The sequence below is a fragment of the Sphaeramia orbicularis genome, chromosome 24, assembly GCF_902148855.1.
Source record: "Sphaeramia orbicularis chromosome 24, fSphaOr1.1, whole genome shotgun sequence".
NCBI classification, from domain to species: domain Eukaryota; kingdom Metazoa; phylum Chordata; class Actinopteri; order Kurtiformes; family Apogonidae; genus Sphaeramia; species Sphaeramia orbicularis.
The window spans coordinates 3,181,275-3,200,016 of NC_043979.1; the positions used below are offsets into that span (position 1 = coordinate 3,181,275).

The 18,742-nt window shown below is 40.0% G+C and overlaps 1 protein-coding gene across 1 annotated transcript in view; it reads left to right on the forward strand.

Annotated features, from left to right (window-relative positions):
- Positions 1 to 961: 961 nt before the first annotated feature.
- enah (ENAH actin regulator) overlaps positions 962 to 18,742 on the forward strand; it is a 175,063-nt gene continuing 157,282 nt past the window's right edge. Inside the window, exon 1 of the mRNA XM_030128560.1 lies at positions 962 to 1,227. Coding sequence (XP_029984420.1) covers positions 1,136 to 1,227 — 92 coding nt within the window. The 5' untranslated portion in view covers positions 962 to 1,135. The remainder of the gene's footprint in view (positions 1,228 to 18,742) is intronic.

The following is an 18,742-nucleotide window of genomic DNA, read 5'->3' on the forward strand; positions in this document are numbered from 1 at the left end:
TGCAATGCAAAATCGATTCACTTAACCTGCATTGGTAATGCAATGATGCATGACGCCTATATTTGCACTTTTATTCAGCACAATGACAATCGATTACAGTGGAAATGGAAACAATGGCCATGAATGCAGTGCAGTGATTCAGTGGAATTATTGTGTTCACTGCTGACAAATGCATCACATCTACACAGTGAGCCTGTAGTCTTGCAGTGTTTCTCCAAGTTGTCGATGCACTGCGAAAAGGGAGAATCCCTCCTGTCAGGACCAGGAAAGGCTCGACTAATCCTTGTTCCCATGCCACCAAACATCACTAATTCGGGCCCATCGTTCTCCTTTAACTCTCTGTAGCGTCAGGGATGAGTTAGGTGGGTGTGAATTTGGAATAGAGAGAGCGCGTGGAGAGTCGCGCAGATAAAAGCAGTGCAGGGGAGCTGGGAGGGAGGACAGGAGGGCGGGAAGTAGCAGCGGACAGATGAAAGAGGAGAGAGATGAGCGAGAGACAAAAGGTATGAGATAACGGACGGAGCCAGGCACGCCAAAGTGAGCAGCAGACTAGAAGGGACCCCCGTCTGCAGCCCCACCCCTCCTTGAACCCTCCGGAGCTCGGCTGCGTGATAACCACCAACACGGTGATTTCCCTTCTAACCAGCCTCCGCCACGGAGCCCAGAGCGAGAGAGGGAGGGAGAGCGCAGGAGCGGGAGCCTGTTGCCTGGATACCCCTGCTGTCGCCACGGCGGCAGAAAGCCAGGATCAAGTGGTTGTGTGTGTACGCCGCCTGATGCCGCTGCCATGGGAAACACACAGCTGGCCGACTGCGTGGAAGGGATCGCTCGCCGGCTGACTCGCTGACACTGCACGTATGAATAAGGAAGAAGTCACCCTCATTCGGGGGCTTTGAGGAGAGGAGGTGGTAGGCTGGGGGAGGGTGGGGGCTGGGGCTCTGCTTTGGATAAGGATGAAGAAAACAGTGTGGTAGAGAGGAACAGCACCAAGACAGAACCTTGACTGTCGAAAGAACCCAAAGAGAGGGAGCCCAGGGAGAGGAGACCCCAAAGACAGGAGAGGGGAGGCAGTAGGAGGTTGGAGAGGAGTGGGCTAGGCTGTGCTACGGCAGCTCACAGGCTGCCAGGTGGAGCCATGCAGATCCAGTCCTCTGGTCCACAGTCCAAAGCCTCCAGCTTCATCCTCAGTCAGAGATGTGTGCTGGCTTCCAAAATGGAAATCCACCGGTATGTAGCGACTGTCACAGCTGTTCTACTGAGTTCAAGAGGGTTCCTCTGCTCTCATTATTTATTGTAAAGAACCATGCATCTTTTATCAGAACTGCTTTTTATTCATTGTCACACATTTGTGATCAATGAGCTGTCAAAGCCTCATGTCTGAGTCTGTGTAGATGTTGTTGGAAGTGTTTTAATAAACGGCAGTGCACATGCAGGAAGCCTTCAGTGCTCAACACTGTTGTTTTACTACAGTGTTTTCTTCATTTTGGACTGATCATACAACTCATCAAATGTTAAAGTCCAACATAATCTGGCTCACAGGTTGTATTCCGCTGGAATAAGCCTACCATTATGCGACTGAGTCAGTCATCATTGTCCTCCCTTCCATTATCTATTATCATTTTCAGTGCCCCTCTCCCCACATGAAAGAACAACAATCTCCAATTTAGCAGCTCCATGTTGAAACTGGAAACTTCTGCATCGTGCAATGAGGCAGGTCTGCTCGGTTCTCAACAGCACTTTTCACAAAGGCACTGTCTTTGCATCTTTGGTTCAGTGCGTCCCCAAAATGGAATTAATTGATTTAAAGAAATACAATAAACCATAGTGTTTTTCTTCCTTCACCTATTGGAGAATAATAGCTGATTTAACCAGACTTTTCTCCGGCACTAGTGCAGTGATGCAGCTCCCAGGTTCAACACTGTCAACAGTGCACTGAAATATTCAACATACTCCTTATATTTACTGTGGCGCTCACAATTAACCTTGAGCTAATGAGGATGACTACTCAAACACATGATAGCCAAGAAAATGTCAGTGAAAATCGTTGTAGTTTTTCTATAATGGGCAACTATTGTCATTCAGAATCTTAAAACCAAGGCTGTGTAATGAGCATCTGGAGTTCTTGTAGACCTGCTGCAACTGTGCCTAGAATATCCAGCTCCTCTACTCATTCTACACCATGAGGTTTAATGGGCTCATCCATCAACAAACCGAAAAACTCTACTGAAACTTCCCTAACACTCTGGAGACCAAATATTGACCTCAATAGATTGAACAGAGCAGAGGATGTTTTAATCTGTTTTCCGTTGTAACTAATCACAACTCTGCACCCTCCACACACCTTTGGTAAAACCTTCCTCTTTCTTTGTCAGACCCCTTCGTTTAAAAGGTGCTTGTAGACGTCAGGTACTCCATGATACGTGTGGGTTTATTTTTTTTTCATAGTTCAACAGCCTTTTTCTGTGTTTATTCAAGGAATACCTGGTTAAATGTGTCTTTCTCATACCTGTGTTCACCTCCTTTGTTTGTGTGAAGTACTTACTTTGCTAATGTGTCCATTTAGTATCTCTAAATGAATTTCAAAGCTTAATCGTTGATGCAGTGTCACTTGTTTCCCAGTAGTGTTCACTTAGAGAGATGAAAATGGTACAGTGTTGGATGAATCATAACGCTGCGGACCGTCCTTCAACTGGGCGACCTGTGTTCTGACCCAGGAAGTGTCCTTAAGCTAGTTACTGTATGCACAAGCTCTGGGGATTACGGTCTGTGGCTGACTGTTGACCTCCCTGTAGACAAACACAAATGGACGTAACGGCACACTCACTGCATTACATAAGCAAACACGTTTTTCCCTCTGGATTAGCATTTAGAATAGAACCGGTGGCTTCTGTGACAGTGTTCGTGTCCTGGGTGCATCTTGAGTTGAGCTCAGTTAGTCTGTTCTAACTAATGAAAAACTAGGTGTGTGTGTGTGTGTGTGTGTATTGGAGCTGCACAGTATATCGTTTGAGCACTGTCATTGTAATGTACGTGTGCAATAGTCACATCGCAGGTCCTGCAATGTAGGAGGCATATAAACTCGATGTGTTGTCATCTAAATTCAACCTGGCTACCTGACACACACTGCACACAGTGATCCACCAATCACAATCGTTCTTAATCAGTTTGCTGAAGCAGACCACGCCCCTGCACATGGAGTCAGTCACTGGTAACAACTCTGAAAAATGAGCAACGAACAAGAGAAATTCACCAAAAACAAAGACTTAATAATAATAATAATAATAATAATAATAATAATAATAATAACTTTATTTATATAGCACCTTTAAAAACTGAGTTTACAAAGTGCTTTGACAGACAAAGCAAAAGGGCACAACAGCAGAATAAAAACATAGAAAACAACACAACACAATAAAAGACAGGAGTACAGCAAACACCAAATCATGTTGTACTGTGAATGTATTGTAGTGGAGAGGGCAGAAATAACAGAATAGGATGTAACCGGTATAATGATAAACCGTGGTAAAATTGCCAACGGTTAGTATTACCGTTTAAATTCTAATTATCATGATAACCGTGTTTGATTACCGCACTTTTAGGGGAGAAAATGCCTATGTAAAGATCTGCTTTTATGTCACATATTTGAGTATAGTTTTAATTTATTACAATTTTAATTTTATATACCTAATGTTTGGAACCAATATTCACTTTTAAAGTCTTTGAAAAGGTTCGTTAAGCATCTTCGTGCTATTTATGCAATAAAGTATATACATTTTTCAAATCGAATTTTATATATTTTTTGTGTGTTTTTTGTCCTTTTATGTTTTTATAGTTGGTTAAAGTGAAAAAAATAATAGACAGATGGTATAGATGAAGTTGTGCTGAAAAAAAAGATACCAAACATGGGTATAGTAAACATTTTTTTATATAGTATATAAAGGCAAAATCAAAGTACTGAAAAATGGCCAAAATAGGCTCAGACCGCTAAGGGTTAATACTTTAATGTTTCTGCCAACAGAAGGTACATTGTACCAATTATTTTATTTGGGTTTTTTGTTGTTGTTGTTGTTTTTTTTTTTCAAAATACAGCGTGGTTAAATTATTTCGGTGTGTGTATAAGTACTTTTTGAACATTTTGAGCACAATTTCAACAATACCGTGATAATAATGATAACCGTGATAATTTTGGTCACAATAACCGTGATATGAAATTTTCATATTGTTACATCCCTATAACAGAACATGATGATGTCAGGTCAATGCAAAAATGAAGGAATGGAATAAAACTACATCATGTATGTCAACATAAATGAATAACCAAAACAGGGTAAAATTAAATATTCAACATTAAAAACATTTAAAATGGACAACATCACATAAAGACAAGTGTATAAAAATGGGTTTTAAGAAGTGATTTAAAAGATGTTACCGATTCCGTAAGCCTCATCTCCCTGGGCAGGCTGTTCCAAAGTCGAGGGGCTCTGATGGAGAAGGTGTGGTCACCTCAGTACCATCTCCGATGAAATCTGGCTCCATCGTGTCAGGTAGTGATGCAAAGTCAGAAATGCCCATTTCTTCTAAACTGCCCCTCTTCAGATCCATTTATTGTATTGAATTTCTCTGCAGAATTGATTTAATTCTACCCCATAAATGTCATTACCTGTACTGTATCCAATGGTTCAATAAATCAGTCATTAAGGAGTATGACATGCTTTTTTCATCAAGTATATAAACAGTATTTAGCTTTTATTCTTATAGACCCTATTGAAAGAGAAATTCAGGGTCTCAGGAAAATCACCACTTATCAGTTAGTCATTAATGGATTGATAAGGTCAACCAATTAATGATTAATGGATTAATCGATCATTTGCATCCCTAATCGCAGGGTTAAAAAAATTGTAATATCAGTTTTTTCTAATATCGTGCTGCTCTAATGTGTGTGTGTGCGCGTGTGAGGGTGTGTGAGGGTGTGTGTGTGTGTGTGTGTGTGTGGTGATTGAAGCCTAACATTGTGAGATTGCGCTATAATCCATTACAGGTACACAAAAACAGCTGCCGTACATTCTGTGAACGTGTCCACCCATGACTGTGTTCACATATAAACACAAACAGCTCAGATACATTTGAGGAAAACTCATAATACTAAGGATGTTCATTTCATTCCCTCAGACTAGTACAGCCTTTGTTAAATGATTAAAAACACAGTGAAAAGAGAAAGACTTTAAACACAACAAAATAGTAAAGAGCATGAAAATGGTTCATACTTAAGGCCGAAGTTCAAAATCATGTACGTATTTAAATATATGCTGATGTTCTATAAACAAAATTACCCTAACTAAGCATACAATAATTAGAGTGAATTATTTGATTGCATTAATAAACATAATTAGATTAATGCTGTTAAATTTCTGAATGCTAATGACAAATGTAGTTGAGTTTTTCAGAGGTGTGTTTGTCACCTTTTTTTATTTATGTTTTATCCAAACCTCAGTACATTACAGTGTTTTCATAAAATGATGATACACATGAGAGGAACATTTTAAAGACTTGAGTAAGTCAGTTTCTCATGCACAAGTGCCCACAAGGGACAAAAGGCTCATTGAAAAGTGAGTTACAGTTATTTTATGAACCTCGAAGGCCTGTTTCCTTTCACCCACTGTTGTGTTGTGACTGTGGTTAAAACAGGCTCATGGAGTTGTTGATCTGAAAGCTTCCATTGTTTTTTTTCCTCCGCGGTTATGAACGAGGAGCGAGTGCTGATTACAGTTGGTTCCGGTCCAGACCTGCTCCTCTGTCAATGTGCTCCCTGTCTCTATGTGAATGGGAACGTGATGGCACTCTCGTAAAACATTCACAGGTCTGCAGTTAACACACCATTACTGGTCTGAACCATGGGAAAGCTCCTGGGGAATGGGCTGGGTTTGCAGCTCCACCTGCACACTGACCTGATACATGCTTTTACGCAAGTGGAGGAAACTGAAGCTGGAGTGTGTGAAAGCCCCAGCGCTGTCAATAGGTAATGATTTATGGGGTAGAACAGACTTTTTCTGACCTTTTGTAATTTATAAATGAAGATTTATTTTTCTTTGGAAATTTTGTTTTCTCTATAACAGTCTGTTCCAACACTAATGGAAAAACTAGGTGTTTGTGTTTGTGTGTGTGTGGGGGGTAGGGGTGTAAGAAAATATTGGTTCTGCAATATATCTTGATATTTCATTTCACAATACTGTATCGATATTAAAAAGTACTGTATTGATATTTGGTATTTTTAGCTATTTATTCAAATGCAGATACTATGGAGGTTCATTTTAGTTTTTCTTTTTTGTTTATATATTATTTATTGTTATTTAACACTGTTTTATTAAATAATGTTAGTTCCTTTGTTGGGATTGCACAAAAATAATGTTCTGATGTTAGTTCTGAACATCTGAGCAGGATCTTAAACTGTAATGTCTGTAAAACATAATTTAAGTTTGAACACAGGAACATTTTGTGATATAGCATTAGATCCTGTTGTGATCAAATAAAAATGTGTTTAGTATTTGTGCATATTTCTGGTATAAGTCAATTCTTCCAGGAAATAATCATTTAAAAAAGAAACAAAAGCTATAAAAAATTGCCTTTTTAACAGTATCATGATATATCGGGATATATTGTATTGTAATCCTAGTATTGTGATTTGTATTGTATCACCAGATTCTTGCCAATAGATCAGTTTCATGTGTCGTATGACGTATGCTGCGCGCGCACCTTGGAGGCAGAAGGCACGGCGACTTCGTAGCACAGCTGTGACTGCCAGTGTTAATAATGCCGTCGTCTTGCTGTGCCGTGGGTTGTCAGAATAGAAAGAGCACACAGAAAGATTTAAGCTTCTATAGAATTCCTGCTGGTAAACATCCCTTCCACAAAAATCGGTGAAAGTTATGGTTGTAGACATTAAGACGCGAGAACTGGTCTGAGGAGGAAATTAAGAATGCTGGTCTGTGCAGTGCACACTTCATATCTGGTAAGTACTGGAGATCTACCATACAGAGGTCACGTTAACTGAAAATATTCCATCATTGACGTTTTTTTTTTTTTTTTAAATGATGGAAAATTCTGAAGGCCATCCGCCATTTTGACAGATTAAAATACTGAGGGTAATCTACCAAAGAAAGTTTTCACACAACACTGTGAACAGAACCTGCTGCGTCTGTCTGTCTGTGAACAAGTCATCAAACATTCCGTAACAGTATCCTACCTGTATAGAACCCTAACCCTAACCCTGCTAAACTCCTGTGTGCCGTTTATTACTTGGCTTTCACCAAGTATAAGTTAGTCATAAAGACCGCTCGGTTCCATTGGTGGCAACAGTGGTTCTGTTCTGCCGATGGCTGTTTATAGTTATTACCGCAGTTAGCATAGCTTCTCAGTATAGTTATCCTGCGTGCCTTTTGCGCTTAGCAGCGTGGAAAAAAAGAATAGTCATCATGTGGTACAGTGATGAAGACCCCTTTAAACCTTAAACCTACCAGGAGGGCTTCCCCTGGACTATCACCCTATAGAGAGAGGGGGATTGTGGATCTGTCTGCTCCCTTTGCCAGCGATGGCAGCCAGAGTTTCCTCAGCTGGGTGAGGCAGCTGGAAGTGGCAGTCGGAGCTACGGCGGGCGACACCGGTGAGTTCAGCTGGAGCTGGTGACAATACTGCCCACCCGTCTGTGACAGTCTGCTTTTCTACTATGGGACAGCCTTCCCGATGCGGTCAAGTCAAATTATGCGGCCGTGAAAGAGAAGATGGGATCGGCTTTTGGACAGAGACGGTTAGTGGACCGTTTTAGAGCTAACATATCGGCTCGTTCACGAGTTCTGGGGCAGAGCCTGGAGGTGTACGGCTGATGTGAGCCGGCTGGAGCTGGTACTCCTGTTTTTGCCTCAGAGTTGCGCACGCATCACTGTTGTTAGTAAATATTGAAACTCATCTATGCACACCCCTAGTGTGGGGTGATATTGTGAGATTGCGCTATAATCCAATACAGGTACACAAAAACAGCTGCAGTAGCATCTGTGAATGTGTCCACCCATGACTGTGTTCACATATAAACACAAACAGCTCAGATGCCTTTTTTTGTTCAAAATGTTTTTGTTACACATTGAGTCATCCAGATAAGCATAATGCAGTCATCATTTTGTTTATACCCAAACCCATGAACATTCCCACCCTGTTGCACCATAAAAAAGATGATAATTAACAACAATAATGAAATAAAGAATAAAGAAATCAGATATTAGTCACAGACTCATATTAATAAAACAACTCTGGAATGAGTGATGATTGTACCTCTTTATCTGATACAGAACAGGTTGCCAGGTACTGAAAAACTTATTGGCACATCCTCTCTTAGAATATCAAATTTTTTCCAGTGTTAAATGATGTAAAAGATCCAGAAACCAAGATTTAAATGTTGGAGGTTGTTTATCTTTTCAGCACAGGATACATTTGAGTAAAAGTCATAATACTAAGGATGTTCATTTCATTCCCTCAGACAAGTAGAGGCTTTGTTAAAGCTATACCTACCGATGTGGCATTTCTCACAGCACTTGGTAAAAGTTTGAACATGAACAACCCGCCTCCCTCCAAAGCCCCGCCCCAAGTCGTCAGAAATGGACGCATAGTCAGAGCCCCGTTCGGCACTATTTGACGCAGGGGGTACCCCTTCTGCGTCGGATTTCGACGCGGAGGGCAGCCCGATAGAACTGCATGTAAATCCCTCAGTGTTGTTGCGCTCTGATGCTCCCCTTCTCTTACCTGATGCGCGTGATGGAAGCGAAGGTGGAAGTGGAGGTCCGGTCCGCTTCAGCGTGTCCGTAGACCCCTCCCTCAGTAATCAGATACATCATCCACCTGCCGCGGGCCCTGTTCCATCAGTAGACCCTGAATTTAAGGGTCTGGTCTGTGCAGCGCTGGGTCAGTGTCTTCAGTTGATGAGGTGCCCAGCACGCGCACTGTGAACGCGCGGCCTCCGTGAATTTTCCGTGGACATTTGAGGTTTCATAGTCCATACATTTATCATCCTACATAATCCTACACTGTGTGACACCATGTACATGTACCTGAATCGGTACTGCGGTCATAAAAGCTGAGCTTTATGCAGACCTGTTCAGTCCAGTACAGCTGACTTCCGGACTTTTATCTCCATCCTTCATTCATCAGACTCCTGTTGGTTGTCCTTAGTTGTTGTTTCTGTTTATAAATCCATTTTTTCCCTTCCACATGTGCATGTCAGTTCTATCCAAACACATCCTAGACAGTAGACTGTGGTCAGTGTCAGGAGGAGCAGCGCGAGTGAAGCGTCAGATTCAGAGGGACACATATGGGATGCGGAGACGGCGATAATGGATCGGATGCAGGACGGCCTTAATGGATGATTGACAGAAGGCTCAGCCAAGTTCGGCCAATTATTTCATTTGGACCGACTAAAACGATTGGTCAGACTTTTATCAGAACTACATGAGAATTAAACATTTTTGAGTTTCAAAACCTGTTGGATTTCTTTTATATTTTAGTTTGACACATGCTTATTAGGAGCATGTTAAGATGACAAAAGAAAAGTGTAAAAATGCCACATCATACGGCATAGCTTTAAATGATTAAAAACAGCGAAAAACCCCAAAGACTTTTAATGAAGATTTCTTATTTTTCTTTAAGAAACAATAAATAATAATTCTTAATTTCTCTCTATTGTTTTCTAGTATTTTCTCTACAAGGACAATTTACCTCTTTGCCTAAGCCTGGAAATATATATATATATTTTTAATTGAAACAGCAATTTTTTTCTGCTCACATGATTTCCATTTTTTATGCCTTGTATTTACCTTTTTCCAAAGTGATAATGTTCATCATCAGAGAGGGAAACACAACTTTAACATAAGTTGTGACATGTTGAAAGTGTAACTCAAGACTGTCCCACTGTTTGCCAGTGTTCCCATAAGCCACGAGGACCGCAGAATGCTTGATTGCTGATGTTTTCTGTTTTAGTTTTCTGTTTTTTGCTACAAAGCAGTACACCGACATGTGTCTAATTTGTTTTTTTTATTACACATTTCAAAGATTCCCCTAGAAATTTCCATGACGAGACTAGTGAAAAAAATGGCAAATTTCAGAAATAAGTTTAAAGTAGAATTCTACGCGAATGCTGCTGTAATGTGAAAGTATTATTTGATCATTTGCTCCACAGTCACTAACAATAGCTAGCTTAACTCACACTCCTGAAATTTGTGTATTTACTTTAAGTTCAGTAGATGTGAATCATTTGATTTTGGGAAATTCTCCATATCACGTAAAAGAAAGTCCAGTAACGGTTGCATGGTGGTGACTCGTTTTTGTGTATCATGAATGTTAGCGTCACAAAGGACTTACGTTAGGAACATAGCTTTCAGTTACATCTCATATAGGTCTACTTTTCTCTGATATTTTACAACTATCATTGAAATGAAATTAACTTTGGAATATCTGTGATCATAGTCAATAAGAAACCTCCAAAATTCTCAGATGTACGTATGTATATAACAAGTGGCCTCAATGGATCCAGTTGTGAGTGAGTTGCACACGTTATAATTAGGGGAGTTAGAAAATATCGGTTCTGCAATATATCACGATATTTCATTTCACAATACTGTATTGACATTAAAAAGTACTGTATCGATATTTTTAGGTATTTATTCAAATGCAGATATGGTGGATTTTCATTTTTGGTTTTTGGTTTTCTTAACTGTTTATATCTTATTTCTTATTATTTAACACTGTTATTAAATAATGGTTATTTGAAGCATCTTAAAATCACGGTTTACTGTTTTTACTGAGAATGGCAGATGTTAGTTCCATTGGAAACTAGGAGAATTAGAAAAATTGTGTGATATTGCATTAGATCCTGTTCTTATCAAATAAAAATGTGTTTAGTATTGGTGCATATTTCTGGTGTAATTCAATTCTTCCAGGAAATAATCTTTTTTAAAAAAGAAACAAAAAAATAGTCTTTTTAAACAGTATCATGATATATTGTGATATATCGTATTGTGATCCTGGTATTGTGATTTGTATCGTATTGCCAGATTGTTGCCGATACACAGCCCTAGTTTTAATACCTAATATGAAATCTCTCACTTGAAGGATATGTGTGGTTGCACATGCTGGCTCTGTGTGCACACTTAAGTATGTCCACTTGTTGTGAAAGCTTGAAGTCTCTTAAGTGCAACTGGAGCTTGGCTGCGTCTGGAAGGGAGTTCGCTAAAGAGTAGTTACTTTATCATGTTAATTACTTTTCCCTTTAAACTGACCCTGCCTTCTTCTTCAGCAGTCAGACAAATGTGTTGTGTACCTCATGTTTTATTTGTTTGTGACCTGTTTGTAATCCATTTGACAGTGTGCATTTTTATTAAATGAAAGGTCAGGAGGGCTTGTTGAGGGGATCCCCACCCTGGCCTCCGGGGGGGATCACAATGACTGGTTACCAAGGTGCTGAAAAGGCCAGAGTCATTAAAGTAGATGAGAGCGGGGGTGCCACCTGTGGATCCTCCCTCTGGGGATCGGCCTCTTCACTAAGCTAATGGTTTCTGTGAGTGACTCGCTCAAGGCGTAATTGAATCCGAGTGGATTCAGTGAATCAGTCCCAACTACTCATTAAAGGAGCCTGGTGCTTGAATGGGCCAGTTGATGGTCCAGGTAATTACTGGGCAATAATGTTTTACACCTTAATGATCTGCATTAGGTGACGAGAAAACAATTAGAGAACAACAAAGCAGAACTGTTGTAATGTTAAAGGTGGATGTTGGTTACATTTAACCATAAAACCATCAGTGTTTGAATGAGTAATTGAAAAGTTAAACTTCCCAAACTATACTAATAAGAAGCATGAAAACATTTCCTACTTCTGCATAAAGACCTGAGTGTAATTACCTCTGATACAGAACAGCATATACAGCTGATAACAAAGATTGTGGAACAGGCTCTTTATCCCACCATCTACAGCTTGAAAATATGACTTTGTACTCAGCATATTGTTATTGGCCGTCTTCCAGTAGTTTAGATAAGGCAGACTCCTCTGTTTGCTCAGAACTGGATCGGATACTTTCACCTTAGAATTGAATGGTGATCATCAAACACACATATGCTTTTTGTTGGATTTGAAGTTACTTTTATGCCCGTTTGTTTAATGCTCCAAATAAACAGGTTGTACTTCATGATGGCTGTGTGGACGTCAGCATCACAGCTGTCTAAATTAGTGTTATTAGTTCTTTAATTCATCACATTACACTGAAAAATAGAACTTATCAAGTTTTTCCTCATTTGAATGTAGAGAAAATATACCTAGGCTTGAAACTGCAAGTATAAACATCCTCCAGCTCAATTTGACGACTTTAAGCCAGTAATGACAAATTCTGCAACTTTTTAGATGGCTTTCAGTACTTGAACAAATGTTTGTAGTTCAGTTACTGTGTTTTTTTTTTTACATTTTCTTGTAAAGTTAAAGAAAACTCATATAAAAAACTGCTTAGGCTTGCCAGCCTTAGAGCACATATACGAGGATGTGTAGTGTTGGTTTTAGGAGGTAGTATAGACTATATTACACATGTCTGTAACAGAGCAGAAGAAGTAGAAAACTTGCATGGAATGCTTTCATATTTTATGGGAATGCTCTGGAAGATCCAAGAAACAGAAACTTTTCTAGAGGTAGAAACAGCTAATCAGCCAATTAAGTCATGTTTGCTCTGTATTAGAATTTGGAAAACTGTGCGAGTTTTGAAAACAATAACCCTTTCTAAAAAAAAAAAAAAGGGCAAAAGAACATCTAAAGTAAGTGTAAAACTTTTTTGCAGACTTTTTCGTCAACATTTTCTGTGTGCATTTTTTAACTATGTAGATGAAAGCTCAGAAGTTGACTTGGAAGGTCAGTGACTCATTTAATTGACCATTCATTTTTATGAATGCACTGAACAACCACTGATCCTCTGTCTCTGCTGAGCACTGCTTCATATTTGACCATTTGCAGAATTTAACCAGTTAATTTTTATTAGTTATAAAACATTAGTTACTCATTGACACAAGAAATAAGTGAATTTGCACGTAACGTTTTAGAGCAATTTTAGCTATTTTCCATTCTATGGCAGAAACTTTGATTTTATGATGATGTAACAGACCAGGAATAAATTACTGATGGGGGTTAGTTTGCATTTTGGAGCGACTGGGTGCTCAGATGTGACTGAAACTGCTCTGTTACATAAGTGTAGGTACAGAGCATTTATAATCATAGTTATCACTGGTAATTAAATATAATAGTTTGTCATAGTTTGTTGTTTATTCTTGTGCTGTAGCTGATAATGCACTACAATAAATGACAAGTGTAGCCACGGATGAGTTCTGATATTTACTGACCAGACCTTTGAACATAGAAACTAAGATGGGAATCATTACTCTGAGAAAATCTCTGCCTCTACTTGCCCCCCCCCCCCCCCCCAAACACACACACACACACACACACACTCACACTAGTGGCGAAGACTCCTTTGTCACATCTCAGGTGTTTTTAGCGCCATCATGCCACACGTTGGTCCTCTCCTGCTCGCTCTCTTTCTCTCCCACCATCTGCTTGTGTGGATGACTCATACTTGTGAGTGGAGGGTATTTTCTCGTGGCATATCATGTGTTGGTGCATCAGCAGAGTAAAAGTAGGTAACCTCCGTGCAGAGTAACAGCTGTTGGAGAATGACTGGTGAGCATGCACAGAGGTGAACACCTGTATGAACACCTGTCCTCCTCTCCCTGGTCACATCTATCTTTATATGAGGGAGCGCAGACCTCCACCCAGGTGCCGCTGTTGCTACGGTGATGACTTGCCGTTCCTATAAAAAGGCGGAGGGACTGGGGAGAGGATACGATGGGGAGTCCAGTGTGGGACTGTGGATCACCACATTACGCTGCATGATGACTTCGGTTTTCTGCTGAGCTCATTGATTATTTTCAGCTGGTATTTCCTTTTTCATTTTGTCCACAGACGGAAGAGACAAAGTGTTTATTGAATTAATAATTACAAGCTTTGCTTCTTTTGTCTTATCTTAATTAAATGGTGCATGCCCAAAATATTCTAGTTTTATCAAGGCAAAATTCCTCGTAAGCTGTGAATGAGTCTTCCATGAATATTTATATTTACACATTTCTGTGCCTTGCATAGTCTTTGCAAAGTAAAGTTATTATTATTATTATTTTTTTTTTTACATCAACAGGTTTGCAGTTGTTGTGACATGATAACCTGTACATCATGATTTTATGATTTATGTCCTTACTCAGTGCAAATGCTCAGTCCATCTTGTTCTGTAGAAATGTGTCTTTTTTGCCATGTAATATTCACCTTGTTTGTGAAAATGTCTGTTAGAACCACATGTTTCATTCATGTGTCAGTAGTACCTTGCATCTAATAATCTCCCAATTAAGGATTTTCCACCACACATGGATTTTATATGCTGAAAATACACTATTAATTTTAATTGTATCAGAGTTGATTGTAACAATTCTGATAATTTCTTCTTAACACATTTTAATAAAAAATTATTTAAAAACATAAATTGCTTTAAGCAGCAAATTGATCATTTATGAAAGTGAATAATTTTGATTAGACAGCTTTGCATTCACAGCTCAACAGTTTGACTGTTACTTGTTCTCACCTCGTCACAGTAGGATGGAACCCAAAATTATGTTGTCAACTAAATGCTTACATAATCAAATTAGACTGGATATGAACATGTGGAGATGCTAATACACCACCCAGTATTTTGTCATTTACATTCGCTGTTTGTGTTGAAAGATTATGATCTGATTTGTTTTGTTTGAAATCTGAGTTATGAAGGTTTATAATTGCCATTCCCAGAACAATCTGCCCTCTTTATTCCTTTTTGAGATTCAGATTTCTTGCACATTTCTTTTAGAGAATCAAAATTCTGAAAAAAAAAAAAAAAAGCAATTCAGAACCACCAAAACCAGCCTGGACAGAAGGCAAACCAATGAAGCCCAGTTAACTAGAGTTAAATAAAATGGTTATATCATGACAAAATGAAAAGACAATTTAAACTTGTGTTGGGCTTTTTATATATATGACTTTAGAAAAGATAGAAATGAAATGTTGACAGTATATGACAGTGAATGGTGTCTGGAACTCTGCAGACCTCATCCTGGTTTGTTTAGAAGCTTTTTGACCGTTGTGTTTGTCTGAGGCCACCACAGCCCTGCAAGGCTCCACAGAAAAAGGGTAGAAGTTTAGTGCATTCTAAAGTGAATGTGAAGTGTTGGGGACAGAGCTCTGCGAATGCCTGTCGAATGTAGAGGGAAAAGTATGTGGACGCCCCGAGCCTCAAGTGTCCTCAAGCTTCTGCATCTTCAATACAAAACCGACCCTGAGGTGAACAGCTGAATGTTGACACACAGTCATAGCTGTTGGTACACGAAGGTCTGTGTTCATGGGAATGTTTTCTAAAGCAAGTGTTGAATTTAGAAGATGGTGTAAGTTGGTTGATGTCGGAAAGAGAAGTATAAAATTAATCAGTGGCTGTTTGTCAGTTAATTCATTAATATTCATCCATTACATTGGGTTGCCTCATCCCTACCTATGTCCCATCCCTACCTGTGTCCCACCCCTATGTGTGTCCTATCCCTTCATGTCTCATCCCTACCTGTGTCCCATCTCTACGTGTGTCCCACCCCTACCTGTGTCCCAACCCTACCTGTGTCCCATCTCTACGTGTGTCCCACCCCTACGTGTGTCCCACCCCTACCTGTGTCCCATCTCTACGTGTGTCCCACCCCTACGTGTGTCCCACCCCTACCTGTGTCCCATCTCTACGTGTGTCCCACCCCTGCCTGTGTCCCATCTCTACGCGTGTCCCACCCTTACCTGTGTCCCACCCCTACCTGTGTCCCATCTCTACCTGTGTCCCACCCCTACGTGTGTCCCACCCCTACCTGTGTCCCATCTCTACGTGTGTCCCACCCCTACATGTGTCCCACCCCTACCTGTGTCCCATCTCTACGTGTGTCCCACCCCTACGTGTGTCCCACCCCTACCTGTGTCCCATCTCTACGTGTGTCCCACCCCTACATGTGTCCCACCCCTACCTGTGTCCCATCTCTACGTGTGTCCCACCCCTACGTGTGTCCCACCCCTACCTGTGTCCCATCTCTACGTGTGTCCCACCCCTGCCTGTGTCCCATCTCTACGCGTGTCCCACCCCTACCTGTGTCCCACCCCTACGTGTGTCCCACCCCTACGTGTGTCCCACCCCTACGTGTGTCCCACCCCTACGTATGTCCCATCCCTACATTCATATCTAATCATTGAAATCTATGTCTTCCACACTGATGCAGACTTAGCACTTTTGTTGCTAGATTTAGCAACTTTTCAGACTACCCTAGTAATTCTGTTTCCCCCCAAAAGCACCTAGCAACAAATTTAGCTACTTTTAAAATTTGTTATGAAAATTTTAACAACATTTGAAATTTTGACTCAAACACTAAAACACACACACACAGGGTTCCCATAGGGTCTTAAAAAGTCTTAAGTCTTGAATTTACAAATCTGCATTTAATAATTTAAAAAAGTCTTTAAAAGGTATTAAACTTAATATGATAGGTCTTAAGCTATGTTGCCATAACTTTTTTTTTTTTACTGTACTCTGTTTAAATGTATCTGTTAAAAGCTGCAAAGAAAGTAATGTTAGTCGACTCAGTTCCACCCGTTCCAACCCGACAATTTATATTGAAATTAGAAACCAATTATCGCTAACTTTTCTGCCCCCGGTGAGGAATGATCACAGAACATTCAGCCCAACACGTGTTAGTTAAGTGCACCTTGTGCACAAAATCAATTGGAGGAAATAAATACATTTTCCTAAATTCTAGGAGTTGCAAATTTTTGTTGATGTGGCCATGAAATAGGCTGTGAAATTGGCACAAAATTCTTTAAACTGTCTCAAAAAGTCTTAAGTTGAACTTGTAGGAACCTGTCGGAACCCTGCACACATTTTTCCTCTGAATGACACCAGATGATGTTCTCTGTCCCAGTCATACAAACCCATGGTCTGTCTGTAGCTGGAAAAGTCACTGTTTCACACTTAGACACTTTGTTGGTATATTTAGGGCGCTTTCACACTGTGTACCCGAGTCCGTATCCTAGTATGTTTGACCCCATAGTCCGCTTAATTTTATCAGTGTGAATGCAAACGTTCCGTGCTCGAGTACCGTACCCAGTCCAGCTGAGAAGGTAGTTCTGGGTACGGACTGGGTGGATTCCAGGACGGTACGTTGCAGTGTGAAAGTGATCTGTGCCTGAGAACAGGACGTGACCTGATCACCACTCCGACAACAGAAGTGATGGATACGGCCGGAGTGTTCTGTCCGTCCTCTGCGTACATTACGTACATAACTCTGTCCATTTTCTGGGAGCTTGTGGAAATCGTACCCAGACAGAGAATACGGAGCAGCACCACCGGGAACCATGGAGGCAGTGTTGAGATGAGAAAGGAAACGCTTTCCATAAATAGTGGAACTTTTCAAAGAGCGACTGTGAATTTGTGAAAAACTACCGACATATTTATGACAACTACCCTTCTGAATATCAACATTAGTATCCACATTAGTAAAACCTCCTCTGTCGTTTCCATGTTTGTTATTATTGACTTTCTTCTATTTTTTCTCAAAAACCTTTACTCTTCTTCGTGGTATTCGGTCAGTATGTTGAATAAGAGCGGTGCCCTCTGATGGATTAATTGAGAAACGCTCATTCCAAAGTACTGGACGCATGGAAGTATGAAGGCAGTGATGCTTGACATCTATTTACGTACATATAGCAAGCGTAAAAGAGAATAAAGCAACTTTCACACATGCACTGCTCCTCTGAATTACAGGGACATTAAACAGATGTGAGAACACAAATGCATCAGTTGAAGTGGACGTTAAACAGACTTTAGTGCCAGATCGTTGGTACAAAGAGCCTGTGTAGGAATAGAGCAGGTCATTGTCAAGAAAATTCCCTTCTGTAGTGTCTGTAATCATGTATATGCCCTTTATTTGGACATTATGACTATTCATTTCAGATAAAAGCAGCTGTAGAGGGACATAAACTGGCAGATGACCAGTTTTCAGCAGACTGGAATGTTTTCTTGCACATTACTCAATGATCTGACATAGAATAAATCAGCGTACCTTCAGTGTGGATCTGACAACTTTGATCGCTCAGTTTGTTTCTATTGGCTCTCTTGCATAATATAGAGTTCTGTGATGACTGAATCTTTGAGCACTTAAAAAAAATGTATAGAATTTCAGCTGGACTGCATGAACTGTAAATATACTATGTCTTTATGTGGAGAGGATTGTTCCATCAGCACTACAGTTTCCAGTCTTGTTAATATAATACTGTAGAGATGCCAAATACATATCAATACTAAGTCAGTCTTTCTAGAAAGTGAGAATGCATTTGACTTGATCTGCTACACATTTGAAAGAGCAACTGTGGACAATGTTCAGAGCTGAATCTCTATGCATATTTTGCAGTTTAAATGTGAAAATGAGTTTATTTTCAGTTTAGCATGATCTTTACTTTTATAGCACCTTATAAATGAAATGCATACCTGAAGTGCTTCACAGAACAAAACCAATAAGAAATAATGTTTTGCAAAGAAAAAAGGATTAAATGCTAAATTAAACAAAAAACTGTAAAACT